Source organism: Rhinolophus sinicus, linkage group LG07 (genome assembly GCF_036562045.2).
Source record: "Rhinolophus sinicus isolate RSC01 linkage group LG07, ASM3656204v1, whole genome shotgun sequence".
Taxonomy (NCBI): Eukaryota; Metazoa; Chordata; class Mammalia; order Chiroptera; family Rhinolophidae; genus Rhinolophus; species Rhinolophus sinicus.
Window position 1 is genome coordinate 13609085 of NC_133757.1, and position 24512 is coordinate 13633596.

The 24512-nt window shown below is 35.5% G+C and overlaps 1 protein-coding gene across 2 annotated transcripts in view; it reads left to right on the top strand.

The window, feature by feature from the left end:
• Positions 1 to 24512, top strand: part of CCDC186 (coiled-coil domain containing 186) — a 44734-nt gene that overhangs the window by 11967 nt on the left and 8255 nt on the right. For both annotated transcript variants that reach the window (XM_019725197.2, XM_074339016.1), the window contains exons 3-10: positions 3248 to 3374; positions 11559 to 11687; positions 14529 to 14741; positions 15664 to 15783; positions 21242 to 21346; positions 21850 to 21948; positions 22116 to 22202; positions 23050 to 23192. In XM_019725197.2, coding sequence (XP_019580756.2) covers positions 3248 to 3374; positions 11559 to 11687; positions 14529 to 14741; positions 15664 to 15783; positions 21242 to 21346; positions 21850 to 21948; positions 22116 to 22202; positions 23050 to 23192 — 1023 coding nt within the window. The remainder of the gene's footprint in view (positions 1 to 3247; positions 3375 to 11558; positions 11688 to 14528; positions 14742 to 15663; positions 15784 to 21241; positions 21347 to 21849; positions 21949 to 22115; positions 22203 to 23049; positions 23193 to 24512) is intronic.

Here is a 24512-nt window from a genome sequence, read left to right on the forward strand (position 1 = left end):
CAAAATATCCGTTAATCAACTGCTTATGTTAGCAGTAAGGTTTCCGGTCAACCGTAGGCTATTAGTAAAGTTTTGGGGGAGTGAAAAGTTATACATGGGTTTTCAACTGTACCAGGTTGGTACCCCAACCCGTAAACTGTTCACGGGTCAACTGTAGTTTGTTTTTAAGACCTTTACTTTTCTTGATGCTTCATATAAATAAAATCACCCAGTAACTTGCCTTTGACTGGCTTATTTCACTTAGTAGATGTCCTCAAGGTTCATCCATGTTGTAGCATATGTCAGAATTTCCTTCCTTTGTAAAGCTGAATAATACTCCATTGTATGTATGTACCATATTTTGTTCACCCATTTGTCCATCAGTGGACATTTGAGTTGCCTGCACCTTTTTGGCTATTGTGCATAAGCTGCTGTGAACATGAGTACAAGTATCTCTTGACTCCAAGGCCTTCTTAATACTACCTAAAGCTAATGGCTGCTGTTCCTACTTACATTCTTACTGGAATGCTTCTATTATGAATAAACTATATGACTTTGTACTTTAACCATCAGTGTTTCTGCCATTCTTACTTTTCAGGGCAGCTTCCTCATTTTCCTGCTGTCTCTATCTATTCTTTTAGACCTTCCCTTTGAGATTGTCCCTGATGCCTCTTCCCACTTTCCTTAGATCTGGACTCTTAACCACGTCATGCCTCTCTTGTAAATTACAAGATGTTGTAAATTTACTAATAAAAGCAGCAAACATGCTGTTCATTATTATGTGCCTGGCACTTTACATGTATTAACTCATAGACTCCTCACAAAATCCCTGTGTAGTATGAACTATTATTCTTATTTTATGGATGAGGTACCTGAAGCACAGGTGGATTAAGCAGTTTGTTCAAGGTCATGTGCTAGTAAATGGCAAAGTTAAAATCTGAGCCTAATTAGTCTAGCTTCAGAGGATTTTTAATATGGTTATCTGAAATGAACTACTTACAAGTTGTTAGTTTTCCACTATATTCCTAATATTTTTAGATTCGTCTTTTTCACTCTATCTTGTCTGAACAGTGGCAGCATGTGGACTGGGTTACGCACAATTCTGCTCAGAAGCCCAGAGTTGGAAAATTCCCACTGCCACTTGCAAGCTGTGTTTCATTGGCCAAACCAACCTCTCTGAGTCAAAGATTTTTTATCCAGATGAGGGGGAGATGATACTTACCTGATGGGATTGTTTTGTGGATACTAAGGCATAAAAATGTCGGATACTGTCATTTGAAATCTAAGTTAATGTTTTGTTGTACACGTAATATTTTTTATTCCAAATTAAAATGTTTTGTGACTTAGGTCAGCTGTAAAAAAACTAAGTTTTTTCCTTTTTCCTTCATTTAATTTTCTGCAAAGATATCTGCCTTTTCTGTTTCTTTGGCTTCAATAGTCATGAATGTGTCTATTTCCAAGTAAATGTCTTTGTTTATACGTCCATGGCCCTATTTTCTTTATTATTATTATTATTTTTTTAAATTGCCCTATTTTCTAATATCAATATTATTGTCCAGTGTACCAACCAGAATTGTTAATTAAGAACAGTTTGTGTATAGGATGTCCGTTTGGCATATAACAATTTGAGGGCTTGCTGCTCTTCACCTTTCCCTCTCTAAATTGTTTACTTACGCACTATGGCCAGGATTCTTCTGTTTCTGCAACAAATTGAGTATACACCTTAATCACATAAATAATCTAAGTTAAACTAGTGACAGAAAAGGCTTGACTAAACTTGCATGCTAGTTTTTCTCTTTCACAAACATTTGCAGGGCTTGCTTCCTCACTGCATTTCTGTGTCCTTAAAAAGGCCTCCCCTGACTACCTTAGCTAAAAATCCCAGCTCGTTCTCTCTGTCCTCCTGCCCTCCTTTAGTTTAATTAATAGGACTTAATGACCACCTGACATTTTCTTACATATCTGTTTGTTGTTTGTTTTAATATCTCCCTTAGAATATAAGTTCCATGTGGGCAGGGACGGTTTGCAGACGTAGTCTTAGAATACAGAATGGTATAGGTACATGGTAGGTACCCAGTAAACATTTGTTGGGTGAATGAGAGATCTTCAAAGTAGAAGATGGAAAGGCCTGGGCTATGAAATGACACTTGGATCCAAATCTCAGTTCAACCACTTACTAACTTAATGACCTGGAACAAGTTCTAGGCTTCAGTTGTTTTTTTGTTATTATTCATAAAACATAATTTCATAGACATTAATTTCAGAGACTTGAATATTAAATGAAATAATGCACTTAAAGTTAAACTTAGTAAATAGTATTTGTGCAATAACTGTTAAGTAATAGCTGTGGCTATGAATCCTGAAATATCAGCTGTTAACCTTCTTAGTATTTTATAGTTCTAAGTACTTTGCAGGTAATTTTTAAGGTTTTACTTATAGTTTTCTAAGGAACTGAAAATGAGACTTCTGCTTAAACTTTTGTTATTTTATATTGATTACTTTTCCATAACTACTAGAATAAAGTGTTCTTAAAATCTAAAGCAAGATTTCCTAACCTCAGCACTGTTGACATTAGGGGCAGATCATTCTTTGCTTTGGGGGCAGGAGTGAGGGGGTGCTGGTCTTGTTTATTGTAGGATATTCAGCAGCATTCCTGGCCTCTACCCACAGAAAGCCAGTATCGTGTTTCCCCGAAAATAAGACCTAGCCAGACAATCAGCTCTAATGCGTCTTTTGGAGCAAAAATTAATATAAGACTCGGTATTATATTTATTATATTATATTATTATATAATATAAGACCAGGTCTTACAGTAAAATAAGACTGGGTCTTACATTAATTTTTGCTCCAAAAGACGCATTAGAGCTGATTGTCTGGCTAGGTCTTATTTTTGGGAAAACATGGTAGTAACCCCCATCCCTGCTGTGGCAACCAAAAATGTCTCCAGACAAATGCCTGGAGGGGCAGATTTGCCCTGTTTGAGAATCACTGATCTGAAGGAGTTCAAGTGCTGAAGGGCTGAAGTGCGTAATTGAGATGCCCAAAGACATAAAAGAGTATGGTGTTTTTTTATCTTACTATATTTCACTTGATTTGAAATACACACATTTCTAGGAAAAAGTTAATAGTCCGACTGGCCAGAGAATGTGTTGCAAAGTATACAAAATGATGATTTATTAATCGTAAATATCTACAACCTAATCTGTAAACAGATCATATTCCACATCTTTTAAAATTGTTTTACTTACATGGCCCTTTTTATATTTAGGTTAATTAAAGAAAATAAGAAGCATCAGGAGCTCATCTTAGACATTTGTTCAGAAAAAGACAATTTAAGAGAAGAACTAAAAAAAAGAACAGAAACAGAGAAGCAGCATATGAACACAATTAAACAGGTATAAAAGACAAATAGTAATCTTTAAAGACTATATTTCAGGTTGCCAGATTGGAGAGGGGGTTGGGGAGATGGGTGAGCAAGGTGAAAGGATTAAGAAGTACAAATTGCCTTTTACAAAACCGTCATGAGGATGTAATGTACAGCATAAGGAATATAGTCAATAATATTGTAATAACTATGGATGGTGTCAGATGGGTACTAGATTTATCAGGGTGATCACTTTGGAAATTATATAAATGTCTGAAACTAATATATTGTGACCTGAAACTAATATATTGTATGCAACTGTAATTGAAAAAAGTTTTTAATTTAACACAAAGCCTGGGCTTCAATTTATAAAATAAATACATTCCTGAAAATATGTGTATAAATTGAAGTTCTGTAAGTTAAATTGTATTTCAAATGCAGAGGATTGCTTGGTATATAAAACATTCTCTTTTATGAAGTGGGAGTCATAGCCTGATTTTTTTCTTCTATGTAAATTTATATTTTTATGTGATATATGTGACTGCATTTTATTATATATAATAGAAATCTGAGAAGAAAAGACAATTTGATTTGGCGGTTAAATAAACTTTTACCAATTAAAGTCTGGCATTAGAATATTTTTACCTAATGTTTATATCTGGCATTAGAATATTTTTAAGCTTATACGTAGTTTAATATGATTCCATTTGTCAGTATTTTGTGAACTACACTGTGAAGACGGGCTCTCCTGCTTCAGGTTTTACCTGGCTAGCTGGCTCCCTGAGCCTTGTCCTTCCGGTCTCCTTTCCTCCCCATCGTCTCCCTTTCCTCTCCCCTCCCTTCTTCTCCCCTCTCCTCCTATACCTAGGAGTGGAATTTTGGGGTCAAATGATAATTCTGTATTTAACTTTTTGAGGAGCTAAGTGGCTGCGCCATTTTATATTCCAACCCAAAATGTATGAGGGTTCCAATTTCTCCACATCCTTTTGAACACTTGCTATTCTTGGACTTCTTGATTGTAGCCATCCTAAGGGGTGTTAAGTGGTGTGTCATGGTTTTTGGTTTGCATATTCTAAATGACCAGTGAAGTTAAATATCTCTTCCTATGCTTGTTGGTCATTTGTATATCTTAAATAGATATTTCTGAGTAAATATCTATTAAGTAATTAAGTCCTCTGCCCATTTAAAAATTTTTTAAATTATTGATAGTTATTTTTATGTTTTGAAATACAAACCTTTGTCAGATATATGATTTGCAAATATCTTCTCCCATTCTGTGGGTTGTGTTTTCACTTTCTTGATAGTGTACTTTGAAGCCCAAAAGTTGTAAATTTTGATGCTATCCAGTTTATTCTTTTCTTTTATTGCTTATACAATTGGTGTCATATGCAAGACTCCATTGCCAAATCCAGATCATGAGGATTTATTCCGGTGTTTTCTTGTAAGAGTTTTATAATTTGGCTTTTATATTCAGGTCTTGATTCATTTTGAGTAAATTTTGTATGATGTGAGGGTCCAAATTCATTTTTTTATATATATGGTTATCCAGTTGTCAGAGAACCATTTGTTGAAAAGACTATTCTTCCTCTATTGAATGGTCGTGGCATTCTTACTGAAAGTCCGTTGATACATTATGAGTTTATTCCCAGACTCTCAATACTGTTTCCTTGTTCTCTATATATATCTCTCATTATGCCAGTACCAGACTGTCTTGATTCCTATTATTTTGTAGTAAGGTTTGAAATTGGGAAGTGTGAGTTCTCAAATTTTGTTCTTCTTTTACGAGATTGTTTGGCTATTCTCAGTTTCTTGTTTTTCCATATGAATTTTACCATCAGTTTGTCATTCTATAGTGAAGTCAACTGGGTTTTTGTTAGAAATTGCATTGAATCTATAGATTCCTTTGCAGGTGAGTGTTACCATCTTTTTTTATTTTTTCAAGGACTGGTTTCAACTCACCCCGTTTTTTAGGATTTTAATTAAAATATAGCTAACATACAATATTAATTTCAGGTATACACCTTAGCTATTTGACATTTATATACCAAAAGAAGTGATTACCCTGGTAAGTCCAGCAACCATCTGACACTGTACCACACTATCACAATATTATAGACTCTATTCCCTGTGCTGTACATTACATCCCCATGACTTACTTGTTTTATACCTGGAATTTTGAACCTTTATTCCACTTCACATTTTTCCCTTCTTTTTTAATTTTTCAATTGCAGTTGACATTCAATATTATTTTATATTAATTTCAGGTGTACGGCATACTGGTTAGACATTTATATAATTTAAGAAAAGATCCCCCTGACTAGTCTAGTACCAGCTAGGCACTATACATAGTTACTGCCATATTATTGACTATATTCCCTATGCTTTACTTTACATCCCCATGACTATTTTGTAACTACTAATTTGTACTTCTTAATGCCTTCACCTTTTTCACCCTGCCCCCCAACCTCCCTCCCTTCTGTCACCCCAATAAATCTAGTACCCATCTGACACCATACATGGTTATTACAATATTATTACCTGTAATTCCTTCTGCTATACCCAACATCCCCATGACTACTTTGTAATAACCAATTTGTACTTCTGTCCCTTCCCCTTTTTTACCCACGACCCCAACCCCCCACCCCGTCCAGCAACCATCAAATGTTCTCTGTATGTATGAATTTGTTTCTTTTGTTCTTTAGATTCCACATGTAAGCAAAACTACGTTGCATCTGCCTTTTTATGTCTGACATACTTAACTCAGCACAGTACCCTCCAGGTCCATCCATACCCCTGCAGATGGCAAGAACCCATTGCCTTCCATGGCCGAGCAATATTCTACTGTATATATGTACCACCTCCTCTTTATCGCTTCCTCATTGACAGACATCCAGGCTGTCTCCACATCTTGGCCCTTGTAAACAATGCTGCAATGAACATATTCATGCACGTGTACCTTCGAAATAGTGTTTTGGGTTTCTTCAGATAATACCTGATGTAGTATTATTGGGTCCTTCTTTGTTTTTTGTTATATAGCCTTTGTTTTAAAGTCTGTTTTGTCAGTTATATTTTGTTTTCATTTTCATGAAATACCTTTTTCCCATGCCTTTATTTTCAGTCTCTGTGTGTCTTTCGATCTGAGGTGAGTCCCTTGTAGGCAGCATATGTAAGGGTCTTGTTTTCTTATCTATTCAGCCACCCTATTTTTTGATTGGAGCATTTAATCCATTTACATTGAAAGTAATTGTTTATATATATATATATATATATATATATATATATATATATATATATATATGCACACACACACAGTTATTGCTTTTTTATCCATTTTTTTATCTTTTTCTCTTCATCTTAAAGAAGTCCCTCTAAGATTCCTTGTAATACTGGTTTGGTGGTGATGAACTTCTTTAGCTTTTTCTTGTCTGGGAAGCTCTTTATCTATCCTTTGATTCTAAATGATAGCTTTGCTGGGCAGAGTAGTCTTGGGTGTAGGTCCTTGCTTCTTATCACTTTGAATATTTCCTGCCAATCCTTCTGGCCTGCAAAGTTTCTGTTGAGAAATCAACTGGTAGTCTTATGGGACCTCCCTTATAGGTAACTAACTGCTTTTCTCTTGCTGCTTTTAAGATTCTCTCTTTGGCATTTTAATTATGATGTGTCGTGGTATGGGCCTCTTTGAGTTCATCTTGTTTGGGACTCTGCGCTACCTGGTTGTTCTTTCCTTCACCAGGTTAGGGAAGTTTTCCGTCATTATTTCTTCAAATAGGTTTTCGATTTTTTGCTCTTTTTCTGGTACCCCCTATAATGTGAATGTTGGTATACTTAATGTTGTCCCCCAAGCCCCTTAAACTATCCTCATTTTTTTGGATTCTTTTTTCTTTTTGCTGTTCTGTTTGGGTGTTTTCTGCTACCTTCTAAATTTAGTCCTCTGTTTCATCTAATCTATGATTGATTGCCTCTAATGTATTCTTCATTATAGTTACTGTATTCTTTATTGCTGACTGGTTTTTATGTTTTCTATGTCCATTTTTATGTTTTCTATGTTTGTTGAGCATCCTTAGAACCAGTGTTTCAAACTCTGCATCTGGTAGATTGCCTGTCTCCATTTTGTTTAGTTCTTTTTCTGGAGCTTTGTTTTGTTCTCTTATTTGGGGCACGTTTCTTTGTCTCCCCATTTTGGATGTCTCCCTGTGTTTGTTTCCATGTATTACGTAGGTCTGCTCTGACTTCTGGTCTTAGTATGAGTGGCCTTACATAGTATGTGGTCTGTGGGGCCCAGTCTCCCTGGTCATCAGAGTCAGTGCTGCTGGTGTGTCCCTTGTGTGGGTTGTGCATGCGTTTCTGTTGTAGTTGAGCCTTGGTTGCTGTTTGCATGTCAGTAGGAGGGATTGACCCTCCGGCTGGTTGGTGGTGAGGACTGGCCATGACTATAATGGATGGGCTTTGGTGCAGGGCCTGACCCTATAAAGCAGGATTCTCTTTAGCAGGGCTCTGGTGCCTGCCCAGTTTGCCCTTTGTGTATGTTATCCTTGGAGGTGGTTAGGTGATGGTCCAGTTCTGTCTGAAGCTGGCCACCAGGTGTGCCAGCCCTAGGATCTCCTGGGAGGGGCCCTGCTGCCAGCCAAGTTCAGCATAGCCTGTGCCCTGCCCAGGGCCACCTGGCATAGGCCACAAAGCAATCCCCAGATGGCTACGCCCACGCTTGGATTGGAGGTGACTCGAGAGGCCAAGCCACGAACTGAGGCTGCTGCCACTAGTGCCAGGCTTAGGGCTGCTCAGCTAGAGGTACGGGACATGCCGAAGCCAGATGCTGCTTATTTTGTGTTTTGTGAACCTTTGAGAGATTTTAGGAAAGTCCTCAGCATGAGTCAAGACAGGCTGTATAGAAAAGTCACTGGAAATGGATTGGGTGTACCTGGAAGTTGGATTGGGTGGGGTGTCAGGGAATCACCAGGGTGGAGTGAACAGAATGGTGTTGTCCAGGTTGATGGAGACTCAGATATGGCGGCAGCCTATGTCTCCTCACCAGGAGGGGAGGGCTCAACAATGAAATAATGGCTTCTGCTTGCTCCTTCGTCTGGAAAAATGATGCCCCTCATCCCTCACCTTGAAGCCAGACAATTCAGTTCCTCCCCATATGTCCCTGGCAACTTTTGAGCTGCTGCCCCGGTGCTGGAGCTCAGAGTGAGTCAGTCCATCAGTGAATAAGTCTATGTGTAGACCCTTTAAACGGAGCACTTGAGACTGCAGCTGCCCTAGTTTCACTCAGTCACAATCTCCGCTGGTTTGCACAGCCAGTAATTATGGGGACTTCTCTCCCCATCAATGGAACCCTGGGCTTGGGGTATCCAGTGTGGGGCTGGGGGGCCTGGTGTGGAACTGGGACCCCTTGCTCCTCCGGGGTGGGTAATCTCCGCAGCTGAGATATCCCTCCTGATTTTTAATGGTTACACGCTTCTGTATGTCCTTAGTTGTAGGGCTTTGATTCAGCTAGACTTCAGGCGATACTCAATGATGGTTCTGTAGTGGTAATTTTGATGTGGTCGTGAGAGGAGGTGAGCACAGCATTTACCTACTACATCATCTTGAACGGAAAAATAATGTATTGCCATCCTAGAAATAGCAAGTTTTCCAATTACAAACTTGGGATGTCTTTCCATTTATTTAGATCTTTCTTTCAACAGTGTTTTGGAGTTTTGAGTGTGAGTTTTGCAGTTTTTTTGTTTATTCCTAGGTAATTTATTCTTTTTGATGCTATTGTAAATGGAATTGTTTTCTTAATTTCATTTTCAGATTGTTAATTGCAAATGTATAGAAACAATTGATTTCTTGTATTATATTTTGTAACCTTCTTGACCTCTTTATGAGTTTTAAATATTTTCTGTGAATTTCTTAGGATTTTCTATATACAAGATCATGTCATCTACATATAGAGATTTCTACCTCTTCCTTTCTAATTTGGGTGCTTTTTATTTCATTTCCTGTCTGATTGCCCAGGCTGGACTATCCAGTACAATGTTGAGTAAAAGTGGCAGAATGGGTATCCTCATTCCTAGGGACAAAGTATTCAGTCTTTCACCATTAAAGTACAATGTTAGCTGTGGGTTTTTCACACATGCTGTTTATCAGAAGTTCCTTTTTATTCCTAATTTGTTGAATGTTTTTACTTGAAAGAGTGTTGAATTTTATCAAATGCTTTTTCTGCATCTTTTGAGATGATCATGTGGTTTGTGTTCTGTTGATATGGTGTATTACATTAATTGATTTTCAGATGTTAAACCAGCCGAGTCTTATAAGGATAAAATTCCTTTGGTCATGGTGCATAATTCTTTTTATTTGTTACAGGATTGGTTTGCTAGTATTTTGTTGATAATTTTTCCATTTATATTCATAAGAAATGCTGGTCTTATAGCTTTCTTTTCCTGTCATGTCTTTGTCTGGTTTTGGTGTATTGACCGAATAGACTGAATTGATAAGTGTTTCTTCTTTTGGGGGAGAAGCTTGTGAAAAATGGTATTCTTTTAAATGTTTAGTAGAATTTACCTGTGTAGTCACTTGGGCCTGAATTTTTCTTGGTGTGTATTTTTGTTTTGTTTTGTTTTTATTACTAATTCAATATCTTTATTATAGGTCTATTCAGGTTTTCTATTCTTGAGACAGTGTTGCTAGAAATTGTTCATCTAAATTAAATTGTTCATGGTATTCATTCATAATTCTTTTTATTTCTGTAAGGTCAGTATGCCTTTCATTTAGGTTCTACTGATCAATCTAGCTAAAGGTTTGTCAATTTTGTTGATCTTTTCAAAGAACCATTTTTTGTTGTTAATTTTTCTCTATTTTTCTATTCTTTATGTCATTATTTCCCTCTCTAATCTTCATTAATTCTTCCTCTTATTGGCTTCAGGTTTCATTTGCTCTTCTTTTTCCAGTGACTTAAGATGGAAGTTTAGGTTATTCAATTGAGAGGCTTTCTTGTTTTTTTCATATAGGTGTTTATAGCTATCAATTTCCCTCTGAGCACTACTTTAGATATGTCATATAAGTTTCAGTAGGTGTCTTTATTTTCATTCATCACTTAGTATTTTCTAATTTCCCATGTGATTTCTCTCATTGTGTTGCTTAATTTTTATATATTTATGAATTTCTCAAATTTCTTTCTCTGTTGAGTTCTAATTTTATTCCATTATGGTTGGAGAAGATACTTTATATGATTTCAGTATATTAAATTTATTGAGATTTGTTTTATGATTTGCCATATGTTCTATTTTGGAGAATAGTCCTTGTACACTTGATGAGAATGTATGTTCTGCTCTTGCTGGGTGGAATGTTGTATAGATGTGTTAGATCTATTAGTTATTTCATAGTTTTATTCAAATCTTATGTTTCCTTGTTAATCGCCTGTCTTAATCTGTCCATTACTGAAAGTGAGATATTGAAGTCTCCAACTATTGTTGAATTGTGTATTTCCTCCTTCATTTCAGTCAGTTTTTGCTTCATGTAGTTTGGTGCTATGTTTCTAGGTGCATGTATGTGTACCATTGTCATATCTTTCTGCTGGATGGACCTTTTATCATTATAAAATTCCACTCTTTAGCTCTAGTAACATTTTTTATTTTAAACTATTTTGTCTGATACTAGTATAGCCACTCCTGCTTTTTTTGGTTCCTGTTTGCATGATATATTTTTTCATCCTTTTGCTTTCAATCTATTTATATCTTTAAATCTAAAGCATCTCTTGTAGACAGCATATTGTTGGCTCTTGTTTTTTATTCTAGTCTGACAATCTCTGCCTTTTGGTATATGATTATTTTACTCTCATTTAATCATGACAGTTGGATTTATGCCTACCATTTTTTATTTTTATGTCTCATCTATTCTGTTCGCCTATGCCTCCTTTACTGCTTTCTTTTGCATTAAGTAAATATGAAACATTTAATTTCTTTTCATGATATTTTCACTATTTTTTCTTAGTTACTTCCTTAGTAATTACTCTAGAGCTTGCCATCTGTCTTATCAGAATCTGCTTTAGATTTATACTAACTTAATTCTAATGAGGTATAGGAACATTGCTAACATTTACTTTTGATTTCTATGGTTGAAGTATGTTCATTGCATTCTTTATTGTTTATTTACATTGTTTATGTTTATTTGAGGTATTAGTGGTCTGTTTGGTATAGCTATAAAAATAATCTAGAAATAATTTTCTTTACAGTTAGAATCAAGAATAGAGGAACTTAATAAAGAAGTTAAAGCTTCCAAAGATAAACTAATAGCTCAAGACGTTGCAGCTAAAAATGCAATTCAGCAGTTACACAAAGAGATGGCCCATCGGATGGAACAGGTATTTTTCAAGTCATTATCATTATTTTAACTTTCTGATAACTCTTTCTTATTTATTAAAGTAAACTAATCCTGTTAGATGATTTTGGACATCAGTGGAGTATTAGGAATACATAATTTTATTTATATAAAAATTAACCTTTTGAAAAAATGGGAAAGAAATACATAAATATATGGTATCACAAAAAATAATTTAATAAATTAAGGAAATATATAAAATAAAAAATGAAAGTCCCCCTTCATCTGTACTTTTCCTTTCCTGCCCCTAATCCCTTTACATCCCATTCCTTGTTCCATATCTAATTATTGATATTTTGGTTATGTATCTTACCACATATGCATATATAAATCACATCATGCTTATGTGTACATATTCATATACTTTTTCCCCCTACTTGATTGGAATCTTACTGTACATCTTTCTTTTGTAACCTTACCCCCTACTTAATATACCTAATAATTTTAGCTGGCTGTTGAATCCTCTTGATCATCTTATTCATGCTTTATGTTCATGCAAGTGAAAGATAAACATCTTAAACTGGTCGAATCCAAAGACTTACTGGCTCCTCTTCCATTATCTGTGCCCTAAGCCTTAAGTGGACTGACTTTCTATAGAAGCCTAAATAGTAGTTACTATATTAACTTGTTTAATACTCCAATAATCCAATGAAGGAGGTGTTGCCATTATCCGGGGTGGGACCCAGAAGTGTGAACTGTTAGCACCCAGGTTACAGCTTTGCAGCGGATCCACAGATGCCTGAGTGTCGGCACATTCTGGTGCACGTTCCCTGCTGTAGGCAGGAAGCTCATCTATTTTGTTTTACCTGATCTATTGTACTTGTCTTCTTTTCTAGTTTTTCTGTCTCTTAAATGACATGCCCATGCCACCACCAGTTATCTTATTAAAACACACATTTAATAAATGGTTCTGATTTATAAATCATTCTTTGGCTTCTCATTGCCCAAAGGATAAAAATCTCAAGTCATTAGCATGATAAGAGAAGCCCTTCTTCTCTAAATGTATCATGCTATTTTATGCTTTTAGGCATTTGCACAGGATGATGACTCTACCTTGAATTCTTTTCCTTGACTAACCCCTTGCATTCTAGTGACTCTTACTTAACCTTCAATGTCTAGCCCAAGTATAGCACCTAGTTTTCAAGTATAACGTCTTTCACCCTTCATGCCAACTCTTCCCAGGGAATGTTAGTATTTTTGTGTTTTCAAAGAACTTTGTACATTCATCCACTAGAAATTATATTGTATTAATAACGTTTGTTCATATATATATTGTTCTTACTCGGTAGTGAGCTCTTCCAGGGCAGAAACCACGACTTACTCTACTTTGTATTCCCAAAAGCTAATGCATTATCTGAGTATTAACTTACCTTGAAAAGACTTCTTTTAAAGTTGAAATTACCATTAAAAGAGTTTTTCTAAGTACAGTTATTCAGTTATTTAAAAATCTAGCTAATTCCGTTGGCCAATTCCAGCACAATTTTCTCCTTGTCCATAAGCGCATTGTCAAATCCTCAGGGATCGCTAACATCCCTATGCCAATGTTTTCCTTAATTTCTCTTGAAAATTAGTAGGTTATTTCAATGGGGAGAAATCCCAATTGGATGATTTAAAAAGTACTTGTATGTATATGCCTGGTATCTTGAGTGTTTACTAAATGTGCTTATCAGCTAAACCAGAACTTGGTGAAACATTTTTTCAGTCACTTTTCATCAGAGCATAGGAAAACTTTTCCTAGGTTCTCCTGACATTCTACCTTCTTCAATTCAGTTGCAGTATCAGTTGGTGTTTACCACTAGATGCCAGTGAAAATCTCTGAAGCTTAAGTTTCCATCTTCTATAAAATAAATGCATGTTCCATTATATTTTCAAACTATGAATTTACTTAAATGAAGCGCTATCTGTAGAAGTTTTTATTGTATAAAATTTCAGAATATGGAGTACCAGCTTACACTAATAGGAAATAAGTATATAGATTTCACACTTAATCCAGTTGAGTATTTCTTGTTAGGTGCAAAATACTTTAGAAAGCTTTTCATATACATATAGGAAATTAAATGATCATTAATTAGCATTTTGTTACTTTTTGTAAGGTGGCAAACATTATATAATAGATTTTAGAAATTGTTAGCCGTACAGTTTCCAGCCATGCTGGTAGGAAACAGAAACTGCTGATTTGAGGAGAATTTAATAAAAGGACTCTTTACATAGGTATGGGTAAGATTTAGGTTGCCCAACAAGAGAAAATGAAGGCTCCTGGGGCTGCAGGAGGAGCCATTCTCACTCTTTGGGCTAAAGGAACAGGAAAGGGCACCGGTGTTGTGACCCAGAGAAGGTAGTTGTGTAGAGAGGGCACCTGACAGGAGCAGTGGCTTTTGGCCAACTTGCGGTGACTCTGGAAGAGCCATATCTCACCCTCTGCCTACCTTCCTGATCTGCCTGGTGCCTGCTGTTGGCTGGACCCGACTGGAAATACAAGGGCATGGAAACTTGATAGGGTCTCTGATGGTCCTCCTTCTGGAGCACAGGGTGGACAAGAAAGAGTGGGAAAGTGGATCCGAAGGAGTAAATGAAAATAGCAACCATGTCAGCTAAAATCAAAGGAGCAGGAGAGGTTTAAAGTAAATATTAGTGATATTTGTTGATTGTATTGTTTCTCTATAATTAGGAATTTTTCCTTTGCTTTATAAAAATTTCATGACGCAGGTCCTGGGAATGTTCAAAAACCAAAAAATACATTGGTAATATTACAGAAAAATATCATTTATTTTGATTTATTTTTATTTGAAAAATATTTTTTATTAATGCTAGATTGTTTTCAAAGGCCAATAAGAAATGTGAAGAGGCTCGCCAGGAAAAAGAAGCAATGGTAATGAAGTACGTAAGAGGTGAGAAGGAATCATTAGACCTTCGAAAGGAGAAAGAGATCCTTGAGAGAAAACTTAGAGATGCGAATAAAGAATCTGAGAAAAACACTAACAGAATTAAGCAGCTTTCTCAGGAGAAAGGACGGTTGCACCAGTTGTATGAGACAAAGGTATACCTTGCGCTGTTGTACCTTATTTGAAATTTATTCTTTTTGCATTTTCTTATTTAATCAAACAGTCATAACTTAACATGGGTAAACCACTATTAAACATAAAGTTGTTTAGTTTACCTTCTAAGAATTTGGAGACTTTAGTAATTCCAGTATCATGTTACTTGTCCACAAAAAAATGTTTGCTGGGAAAAGATGAGAAATTGACACATATTATTTATTAGATAACTTTTTCTTGATAGATCTTTTAAAAAAACTTTTAAATAAAATATGTTGAAGAAATGAGTTTGTCCCTGAAAGGAAGATATTATTTTGGCAAGATATATACATAGTATTGTCAAAAATGCATGGTTTAATAAGTATAATTTGACCAGAATCTTAATGTAAGCACTTATTCATTATAGAATAGAATTTATATTTTTCTTGGGAAAAAACATGTTCTTAGATGCTGTCCAAGGAGATTTAATTACTGAGTTATTCAGAACCCTTGCGTTATGTAGCAGCCTTGTGGCATGGTCTTGCTTCCAGTAGATAATTATTTTTTGGTGATGAATGTTACTTTTTATTAATTAACATTTAGTTTAGGAATGTTTTCATTGTCCTCAGGAATTCTGGCAAAACCAGTTTAATTTGTATTTTACCTTAAGGCCAGCTAGTTGAGAAGAATCGTAAAGGTATGCTTGTACATACAACATATCTAGTTGGTTAAAATATGTATGTTAATTATGTCTGTTAGTTGGATTTAGGATTTTACTGCCCTCTTATGATTTGTACTTTAAATCAGTTTTATGGCACATAGGCCATAATGTGCCAGCTCCTGAATTATAGTGTTATTGCATTAATTATTTTGAGGAGATATAAAGATACACAAATATTGGTTGATCGTTAAATGCAAAATAATGACCTAGTGATATTATTTTAGGAAGGTGAAACTACTCGACTCATCAGAGAAATAGACAAATTAAAGGAAGATATCAACTCTCACATCATTAAAGTAAAATGGGCACAAAACAAATTAAAAGTAGAAATGGATTCACACAAGGTGAGTACTATAATGTAGTGGAAAAATTATTAGAATCAGTTTTAAGAGCAAATGCAGTAATAGTTAATGAGGCATAAAGCTTAATGTAGTGACTCCTGTAGGATAGATTGGGCCTGAGTATTTGGTGATTGTGAAAAGATATTTCCTTGCATGGTTTACATATTAAATTGAATAGAATGTTAAATTTTATCATTCATTATTTACAACCCCCAAATTGTCTTTATTCTTTAAGCATTTTTTGGTGTGCTATATTGTATATTAAACATTGTTAGAAATTTGAGGGGAAGAGGAGAATCTGTAGATTATCAAAATTCAAAGTATGCTCTGGAAATTTTAAAAAACATCACTGATGCTAAGATACTTATAATCAAGAAATATAAACTCTTATTTAAATATAAATATAAAGATTTTAAGAATAAGTTATCTGTTTATTATGAATATAATTCCATTGGTATTGTGCCTAATGAATATCATTTTATCAAAAAATTAATATAATGAAAAATGATTATAAAGGCTGGTACCTGATGCCATAATTTTAAACACTAAACTGTTGTTACAGGTAATAAAAATCTGAAGATGATAGAATATGAAACAAAAGAACAACTTCGAAATATGACTTAAATAGAAGAGCAATGTCATAGCTATAACAATTTCTGAGTTTTCAAAAACAGGCTTAATGATATTGTTTAAGACCATAAGCATGGGTTATCTCATTAAATAATTCTAAGTCAGTAGAACTGTTAATAACCTTTGGGTATTTGTGTACAATATCATCGGAGAAAACTGTAGGGAGAATTCTCTGTGTCAACAGTGGTCAAAGATAGGTCAGAGAATGGTGGGTTTTCCTTCAGTTCAGAGCCAGCTACTGATCAGTGCATGTGTGTTGGGAAACTACAGAGGCAGAGAAAGAACTGCCAGAAAAGAGAAGAGGCGACAATCCCTGGAGCTCACATAGGGCCACGAATCATTTAAAATTTTCCCTTTAGTTTGGGTTACAGAATGGGGAATTAAAATTCCAAATCCTATAGCATGGTAATGATTTCTAAACTGCCTGAGTTGCTTCAAGATCTAAACATAATCTAATGTCTAATGAGGCATTTTCCTCATCCTATTCTATAGTGCTAAGAGACAGGATCCTAAAACTGATTAGAATACATACTAACTAGAATTAAGGAGTAAAAAACTGTAGGTCTTCTGTGAGCCAGATGTGTTCAAAGAGTAGGTGACAATGGATGTTTCATGGCAGTTTTGAGGTCAGATGAAACCAGACACTAAGTAGGTTAGACAAATGGCTTACGGCTGACATGATAAGGTTACATGGTGTGGATTGCTAGAAAATCACAAGTACATTCACCTGGTATGAGGAAATTAGAAATGTACCAGTTCATTTTAAAGGCATTTATTAACCAGCAAGTGTTTTACTGGGCCTTCATCTATGCACAGCACTGTGTTAAATAATATGTAGGATATAAAAGCCATAGAAGACACAGTAAGTGCTTCTGAAGAATGTCTAGGATGGGATCATGGTTACCTCTTTTATGTATTTATCAAGTAAATGTGAGAAGGAGTCTGAATCAAGGGGGGATATAAGATTTAGTCACGATCTGGGCAGTATAGGCCACCTCTGAATATGCAGGCAAGAGCCAGGACTCTCACTGAATGTTTCTCCAGGCAACCTTTTCAATTTCTAGTCCCTTCCCGCCAAGTCTTCAGTATTAATACTGGAGTCCTGGAAGTTACTGAATTCATTGTGATTATTAGCTTCTGATGAGACCTCCAAGGCATATTACTAGAACTTACGTCTTAGACAGATAGACTGGATACCCCAATCATCAATTGACTTATTAATAGGGTCAAACAATAGAAACAATATATTTGTTACCTTCCCTAAGCTCCCTTGGAGGTTAAACTGAGATGTGTTTTTAACACCTGGCTTCTAAAAACAACATCTTTTCATTTGGTGTGTAGGGAATAAAGAAGGACTTTCCCCTAGCGTACCTCACGTACTTACTCACCTACCTGGTTGCTACCTACTTACCTGATCTCAGGATAAGGTAATCTCACTGGAGCGTAGATATGACTGGTAAGAGATATGGCAGTAGGTCTTTGTAGACCATGGTTGGACTGTGCTGGGTGCCTGCCAATATTTTTGCTTCAGAGAAAGTTAGAGAGGAGTCTTAGGTGTCAAGACAGCATCTAGACCAGGATGTAGCAGACTGTAATATACTGCAGACCTGATGTGTGACTAGAGGTTGGTATATTCTATGATGTATGCCTTCAACAAGATCTGCCACTTAACTATTCTCCCAGATTATCATTTTGTCAATAATAGCCTCATTCTTAAGTGGTTTATTTACTATAAGTTTCACTAATTACAATAGAAGGAGGGCTCACTTTTAGTTAGCTGTGCTATTATCTCACTTAGTAAAGCCATATTCTATGTTCTGTTTTTTAATCTCTATGCTATATAACTATATTCTATTGCATTATTGTGTAACAGAGTCCAGATTTACCCTCTCATCTTAAAAAAAAAGAATTAAATATATGAAACAAAGGATTTTAGCCTTGGGACAACAGAGGCAGTATAGGGCAGTGATCACTGAGAGAAGGGAAACAAGCAAGATGTAACACTTGGAGAGTTTCCAGGTTGCAGCAAAAGGAGAGTAACCCAGAGCCCCAGCAGTCTCCTTGAATTGAGGGGACAGAGTTCAAGTACGGAGAACAGGGCAGAGTACCAGAGAAGAGAAAGATAGAGATTTGCAGTGCCTTCCTCTCAATTCTTAAGCTCACTACTGATCAGTATATGTGTGTGAAAACACTACAGAGGTGGAGAAAGAACTAACAGAAAGGACTAGAAGCAACAATTCCTAGAGCAGCTTACCTACAGCTAGGAATTGCTCATGTTACCTAGAGCCAAGAGAAAGCACTCTTAACACATAGGGCATCCAGTGGTCGTCAGAAAGGGGTGCTTTAGCAGTGGGGACTAGTTAGCCTTAGACTAAAGTCTGTTACAAACCCACCTAACAAAGCCTTAAAAGAAAGCCTCAAATCAAATTGTTTCAAATAACTATGCCCCAGAACAAAGCCCAAAAATATTTAAGTAAGTACAAAAATCTCTAGGACCTACCTAAAAGCATAAAATTCACAATATCTGATACCCGATAAAAAATTACCAGACATGCAAAGAAGCAGGAAAATAAAGCCTATGAGAAGAAAATAAGAATCAATCAGTAGAATAGAAACAAATCCAGAAATGACATGGATGAATTAGTAGACAAGGATGTTAAAACAGCTAATATAAATGTACTACATATATTGGAGAAGATAGATGAAAGTATGAGTATGTTAAGGAGAGACGTGGAAGATACTAAAAAAGGCCAAACTGATACAATATCTGAGACAGAAAATACACTGGATGGAATTAACAGAAGACTGGACACTACAGAAGACAAGATTAGTGAACTTGAAAAAACATAGTGATAGAAAACTGTATGCTAGTTACTCCCAGATTTAGAACTTTTACCGAGAATTCCAGTTTCATATATTCAAGTGCCTGCTTGACATCTGACGCCTTGGATGACTCAGTAGGCACCTTAAACTTAACGTGTCTAAAACTGAGTGGGTATGTGCCCCTTCCTTGCACTGTTTCACCATTTCAACTCTCAACAAATGGCAATTCATCCTTTTAGTTGCTCAGGCAAAAAATGTTAGATTTATCCTTGAGTTCTCTCAATCACCATATCCCGTCCCTTAGCAAATTCTTGCTCACTTCTTTCAAGTCAGGTATCACTTTCTTTCCCTGACTACCCTCTCTAAATTTTGATCACCTTCCCCAAACTCTCTCATGTCTTTATTTTTACTCCTTAGCGCTTGTCACTATTTAATATAACATATTTTTACTTACGTGTTTTATTTATTAGACATCTCCATCACTAGAACATCAGGTTTGCGAGAGTGGAGATTTTGTCTTTTTCTTAGACTAACTGCTTCCCCAGAGCATAGAAAAGTGCCTGGTACATATTAGGTGCTCAATGAATACTGAATGAATGAATCAGCAAATGAAGCATAGTTAATAATACCTTAACCAAAACACATTTAATGTGATTCTCACTTTTCTTTTATTCAATTATTTATTTATGTAATAAATATTTTTTTGGCATATAGGAATCTCTCAGTTGCTATTTTTTTGAGTGAATGAAGTGAATACTTACAATGTGCCAGACTATGTTTTAGTTGATGATATAGAATTTGTGTGTGGGTAAAAAAAAACCGATAAAGTTCCCTTATCTCTGTCCCCTTGTAGAAGTAATATTCTAATATTAAAAATATATATACATATTTGAAAAAGTCTCCAAGTGTTTATATTTTGAAAGTGATACTGTTTTAATACAAGTTAAATTATTATTAAGAGACCAGCAACTGAAAGTACATAACTAAGTAATTAATTATATGAAATGATATATAAGAAGCAGTGTGTGAAGGATATATGCAGTTTAGATGGTTTGAGAGATGAAGGGAAAGGCATTCCAAGTGGAGGAACAACAAGAAAAAAGGGAAATGAGTCTCCGGTATTTGGAAAGACCACCCTAACTAGAGTGGAAAGTTTATATCAGGTATTCCTTTATTGATTCAACAAATACTGCTTGAGCCATTAATATGAGGCAAGTACTGAGGTAGGTGCTGTCCAGAAGCTGTATCCACAACGGGGGAAAACATGTAAGCTACAGTCCAGTGTATCAGTTATAATCTAGGGATGTCTGGATTCTATCGATGGGAAGGTGGAATAACAGCATTTACCCCTTTCTGAAGGGAGGCTACTAGGAGGAGATGATTCTCATTTGATAGCCAGAATCATGGGACCGGATGGTACTCTGAAGGAATTTGGAGAAAGAGCTGCAGGGCAGGGCTGTATCTTGGAAAATGACCACAGGAAATAGAAAGCCAGTGTAGGAGACAGAGAAGGCAACAAAGAAGAGGGGCAAAACAGGAGTATACTGTCTTGTAATGGAAATAGAAGAAGGATATTCAGAGTAGGGAGTGGTCAGAATCAGAGCAAAGTCAAGAATAAGAAACAACAAAAAGAAAGTAATTGATAAGAGAGTAGTCCCTGCAAACCTTCAGAATGGCTGTTGTGGGAGAGTGGTTAGGAACAAAAACCAAATTGCAGTATGAATCTATAAAAAAATCAGTTTTTGAATAGATACCATGGCCACAAACCAAAGAATTATCTTTTAATGTGTGTGTGCAAAAAAATGTTTAATATTTGCTCTTCTTGTCTTATCAGGTTAGTAAATTCTAGTGATTTGCTGAAAACGCTATCAAACTTGACTATTCAATGGCTTTCAGTTACTTGACCCCTCAGTGGCAGTGCTGAGACAAGAACTTCCCCCTCTTGTCACTGTTCTTACCGTTCATCACATTGTTGTGCCAGCTTGTCACTGTCTTTTTGTCAATGCAGGAAACCAAAGATAAACTCAAAGACACAACAACAAAGTTAACCCAAGCAAAGGAAGAAGCAGACCAGATACGAAAAAATTGTCAAGAGATGATAAAAACGTATCAGGTATACTTTTCAAAGAGATTAGTAACAAATTATGCCAAATATCAGTACTCCTGTTTCATTAACTTTTTGTATCTGTAATATTTGAAGTGTGGAATGTATTTGGTAGGGCAGTTAAATAAAACACGGGTTATTTCCTATGTTAAAGTACTTGGAAATCTGAGACTGAAACCCAGCACTGTTAGCTTCCCACAGTACTCTACTGTGTTAAGTAGAGATCTCATTAGAGAAGTTTTTAACCAAATAAAAACACTAGAAAATGTCAGAAGAATGGAGAGTACAAGGCAATGTATGGCTTAAAAATAAAACCACTCTGTGTTATGTTACGTATCTTAAGTATGCTATTCTTGTTCATGCAAAATTGACATATTTTAAATCTTCCAATGCAGTCATCATTTTTAGATGCATAAGCTATTTATTTCTCACTTAACTGCCAAAGCCGTCTTCACTTTTCAAGATACAAAACTAAAAATGAAGTCATACTTTTTTCATTTCCTTTCCATTAGGAGTCAGAAGAAATTAAATCAAATGAGCTTGATGCCAAGCTCAGAGTCACAAAAGGAGAACTTGAAAAACAAATGCAAGAAAAATCTGACCAGCTAGAGGTGAGTGATTTTGTTATTTGTCTATCCTACATTGTGTCAGACAGAAGGGGAGAAATAACAAGTACCTACTGTCATTTACTTTTAAGGCCTTTTGGGAGGAGTAGGCAATGTATTTTAGATAAGTTTAGTACATAATGATTTGTGGTTTCTTTTCAACTTTTTAAAAGATGCATCATGCCAAAATAAAGGAACTAGAAGATCTGAAGAGGACATTTAAGGAGGGCATGGATGAGCTACGGACACTGAGAACAAAGGTAATTAAATCTTTAGTCATAACGCAAGAGGAAGGGTAAATATTTTTAATTTTGGACTCATTCTGATTTTTAAAATGTTGGGGAAAAGATATTTATTTAGAAATTTTCCAAAATAAAAGAACTCATAGGAGTAGAATTAGAATATCAGACTTTTGTTGAAATGAAAATGTCTTCCACTTCAGTCCCTTTGAAGTGTTTGCCAAACATTTCTGTTTTATACCACATTCGTTGTATCTATACTTTGTCCTTGGGCCTCTGATCCATAGGCCGTCTTATCAGCAAATGAATTGGAAAGATAGTTGGGTTTTAGAATTGTGTCAGAAGATAGAAAGACTCTTTATATTCCTTCTGGGTATATTTAATAGTCATGTATTCAGTTTTAATTTCTAACAAGCTATTAAATTCTTTCCAGTCTTTATTGTAAGAATAATATTCGTTTTAATATGACTGTGAAACATAGTGTATATCATTCATTGATGTAGAAATAGGCTTTTAAGTAACTACCTTGAGTTTTCAATCACTTAATAATTTTCAAAGTGTTTTCCATGGACCCTTCTATATGTTCTCCAAGCCGTTCTTTGAGGTAGGTTGGGAAGGTGTATTGTCTTTTCAGATGAGGAAATGGAGATTCAACAAAAATAAAATGACATACTAAAACTCCCGTGACTAAATGAGGAGAAATCTGAGACTGAAACCCAGGACTATTAGCTTCCCATTATGTTTTCTTCACATTAATTAATGGTTCAGAATTCAGCCTAGATTCTTAATGTATAACCACTGTCTGACATGGTTAATAAGGAACAAGAAAATATTGTTGGTAGTTTACTTGCTTATGTTTATGTGATAGGTAAAATGTCTAGAAGATGAACGATTAAGAACAGAAGATGAATTATCGAAATATAAGGAAATTATTAATCGCCAAAAAGCTGAAATTCAGAATTTATTGGACAAAGTGAAAATTGCAGATCAGCTGCAGGAGCAGCATCAAAGGTATAAAATGAGCAACTTCTGTTCGTGCTAATTAAGCTTTTTAATTCTGTCTCAGGTTTCTATTTTTAAATGCAATTATTGCATTAAATAAGAATAATTTTACCAGCTAAAAATATTTAAATTCCTGTCTTCATTTGAACTTTTTTTGGATTATCTTCCAAGTTCTCATCATGGCTTCTAAAAATCAAAGTTTATATTCCCTAAACATTGGCAGTAGCAATTTATGAGACAGAGTGGATGTTAGTTTCTTTATCCATTCCTTAGCTTTCAAATTGTTACTTAAGCACAGTACTTTTTCTTCTAAAAGATAGATATGTATCTATATCTTTGCATGTATGTTGCTTAAGTTCTTTTTATAAAACCATTTAGTTAAACTCTCCTCGAGACATTACCTGGCAGGGTGTGGATTCAGGTTGAATCCAAATACTTTTCATACCACACTGATACCCAAGCTGCTGAGTTTGCTAAAGAAATCCTCACTGTTATCCAGAGTGACGCTGCTGCAGACTCATAGGTAGCACCCTCAAATGGGAATATTAATACCTCTAAACCTACCATATGTCCTTGGTCAGAGCCTTCTCCCCCATCTTCTTAGCATCTATTCCAGACCTTACTGCTTTCTTCACATTTCTAGTCTTTGTTCTCACCTTACTGTTTACCCTTGGCAGGTGATGACCTCCTCAACGGAAAAAATGGGACAGTTCTCGTAACCTCTTGGTATCAGTCCTATGAACTTGCCTGCGTCTGCAACCATTCTTTATTTTCCTTCTATTCTAGAAGAAATGTTCTTTTTTTTATCTTGCTTCCCTTTTAATCCATTTCCTACACTGTGGTTAGCATAATCTTTTTTGAAAGGAAATCTAAAAACCTTTCAATGATTTTCCATTGCCTCAAGAATTGTCTAGTAAGTTCAGATGCCTTACCACAGCTCGGCAGGTCGTTAGTGTGCCTTCTCATTTTTCACTCTTGTGTTCTAGCAATAGTTGGTTAACAAATGTTGATTGATTGTTTCCTATGTGCCATGCCCTGTATTATGTGAATCAAATTGTTCTCTACTTTATTTGTGGATCCCATGCTCTCCTGCCTTCTCATGGTCTTTATTGATTATTCCTCCTTTATCCGTATCTCTCAGCTCTATCTATGTACTGAGTTTTTTTTCTTTCTCCATTTAAATATTATTATATTTTAAAAACATCAAAACTCCTGTGACCTTCTCCTACGTTTTCTCCTTTCCTTTACAACCAAACATCTGTATAGAAGCATCTGTACTCATCCTTTATCCCTTCACTTCTCTGTTCTTCCATTCCTCTCCACTTCATT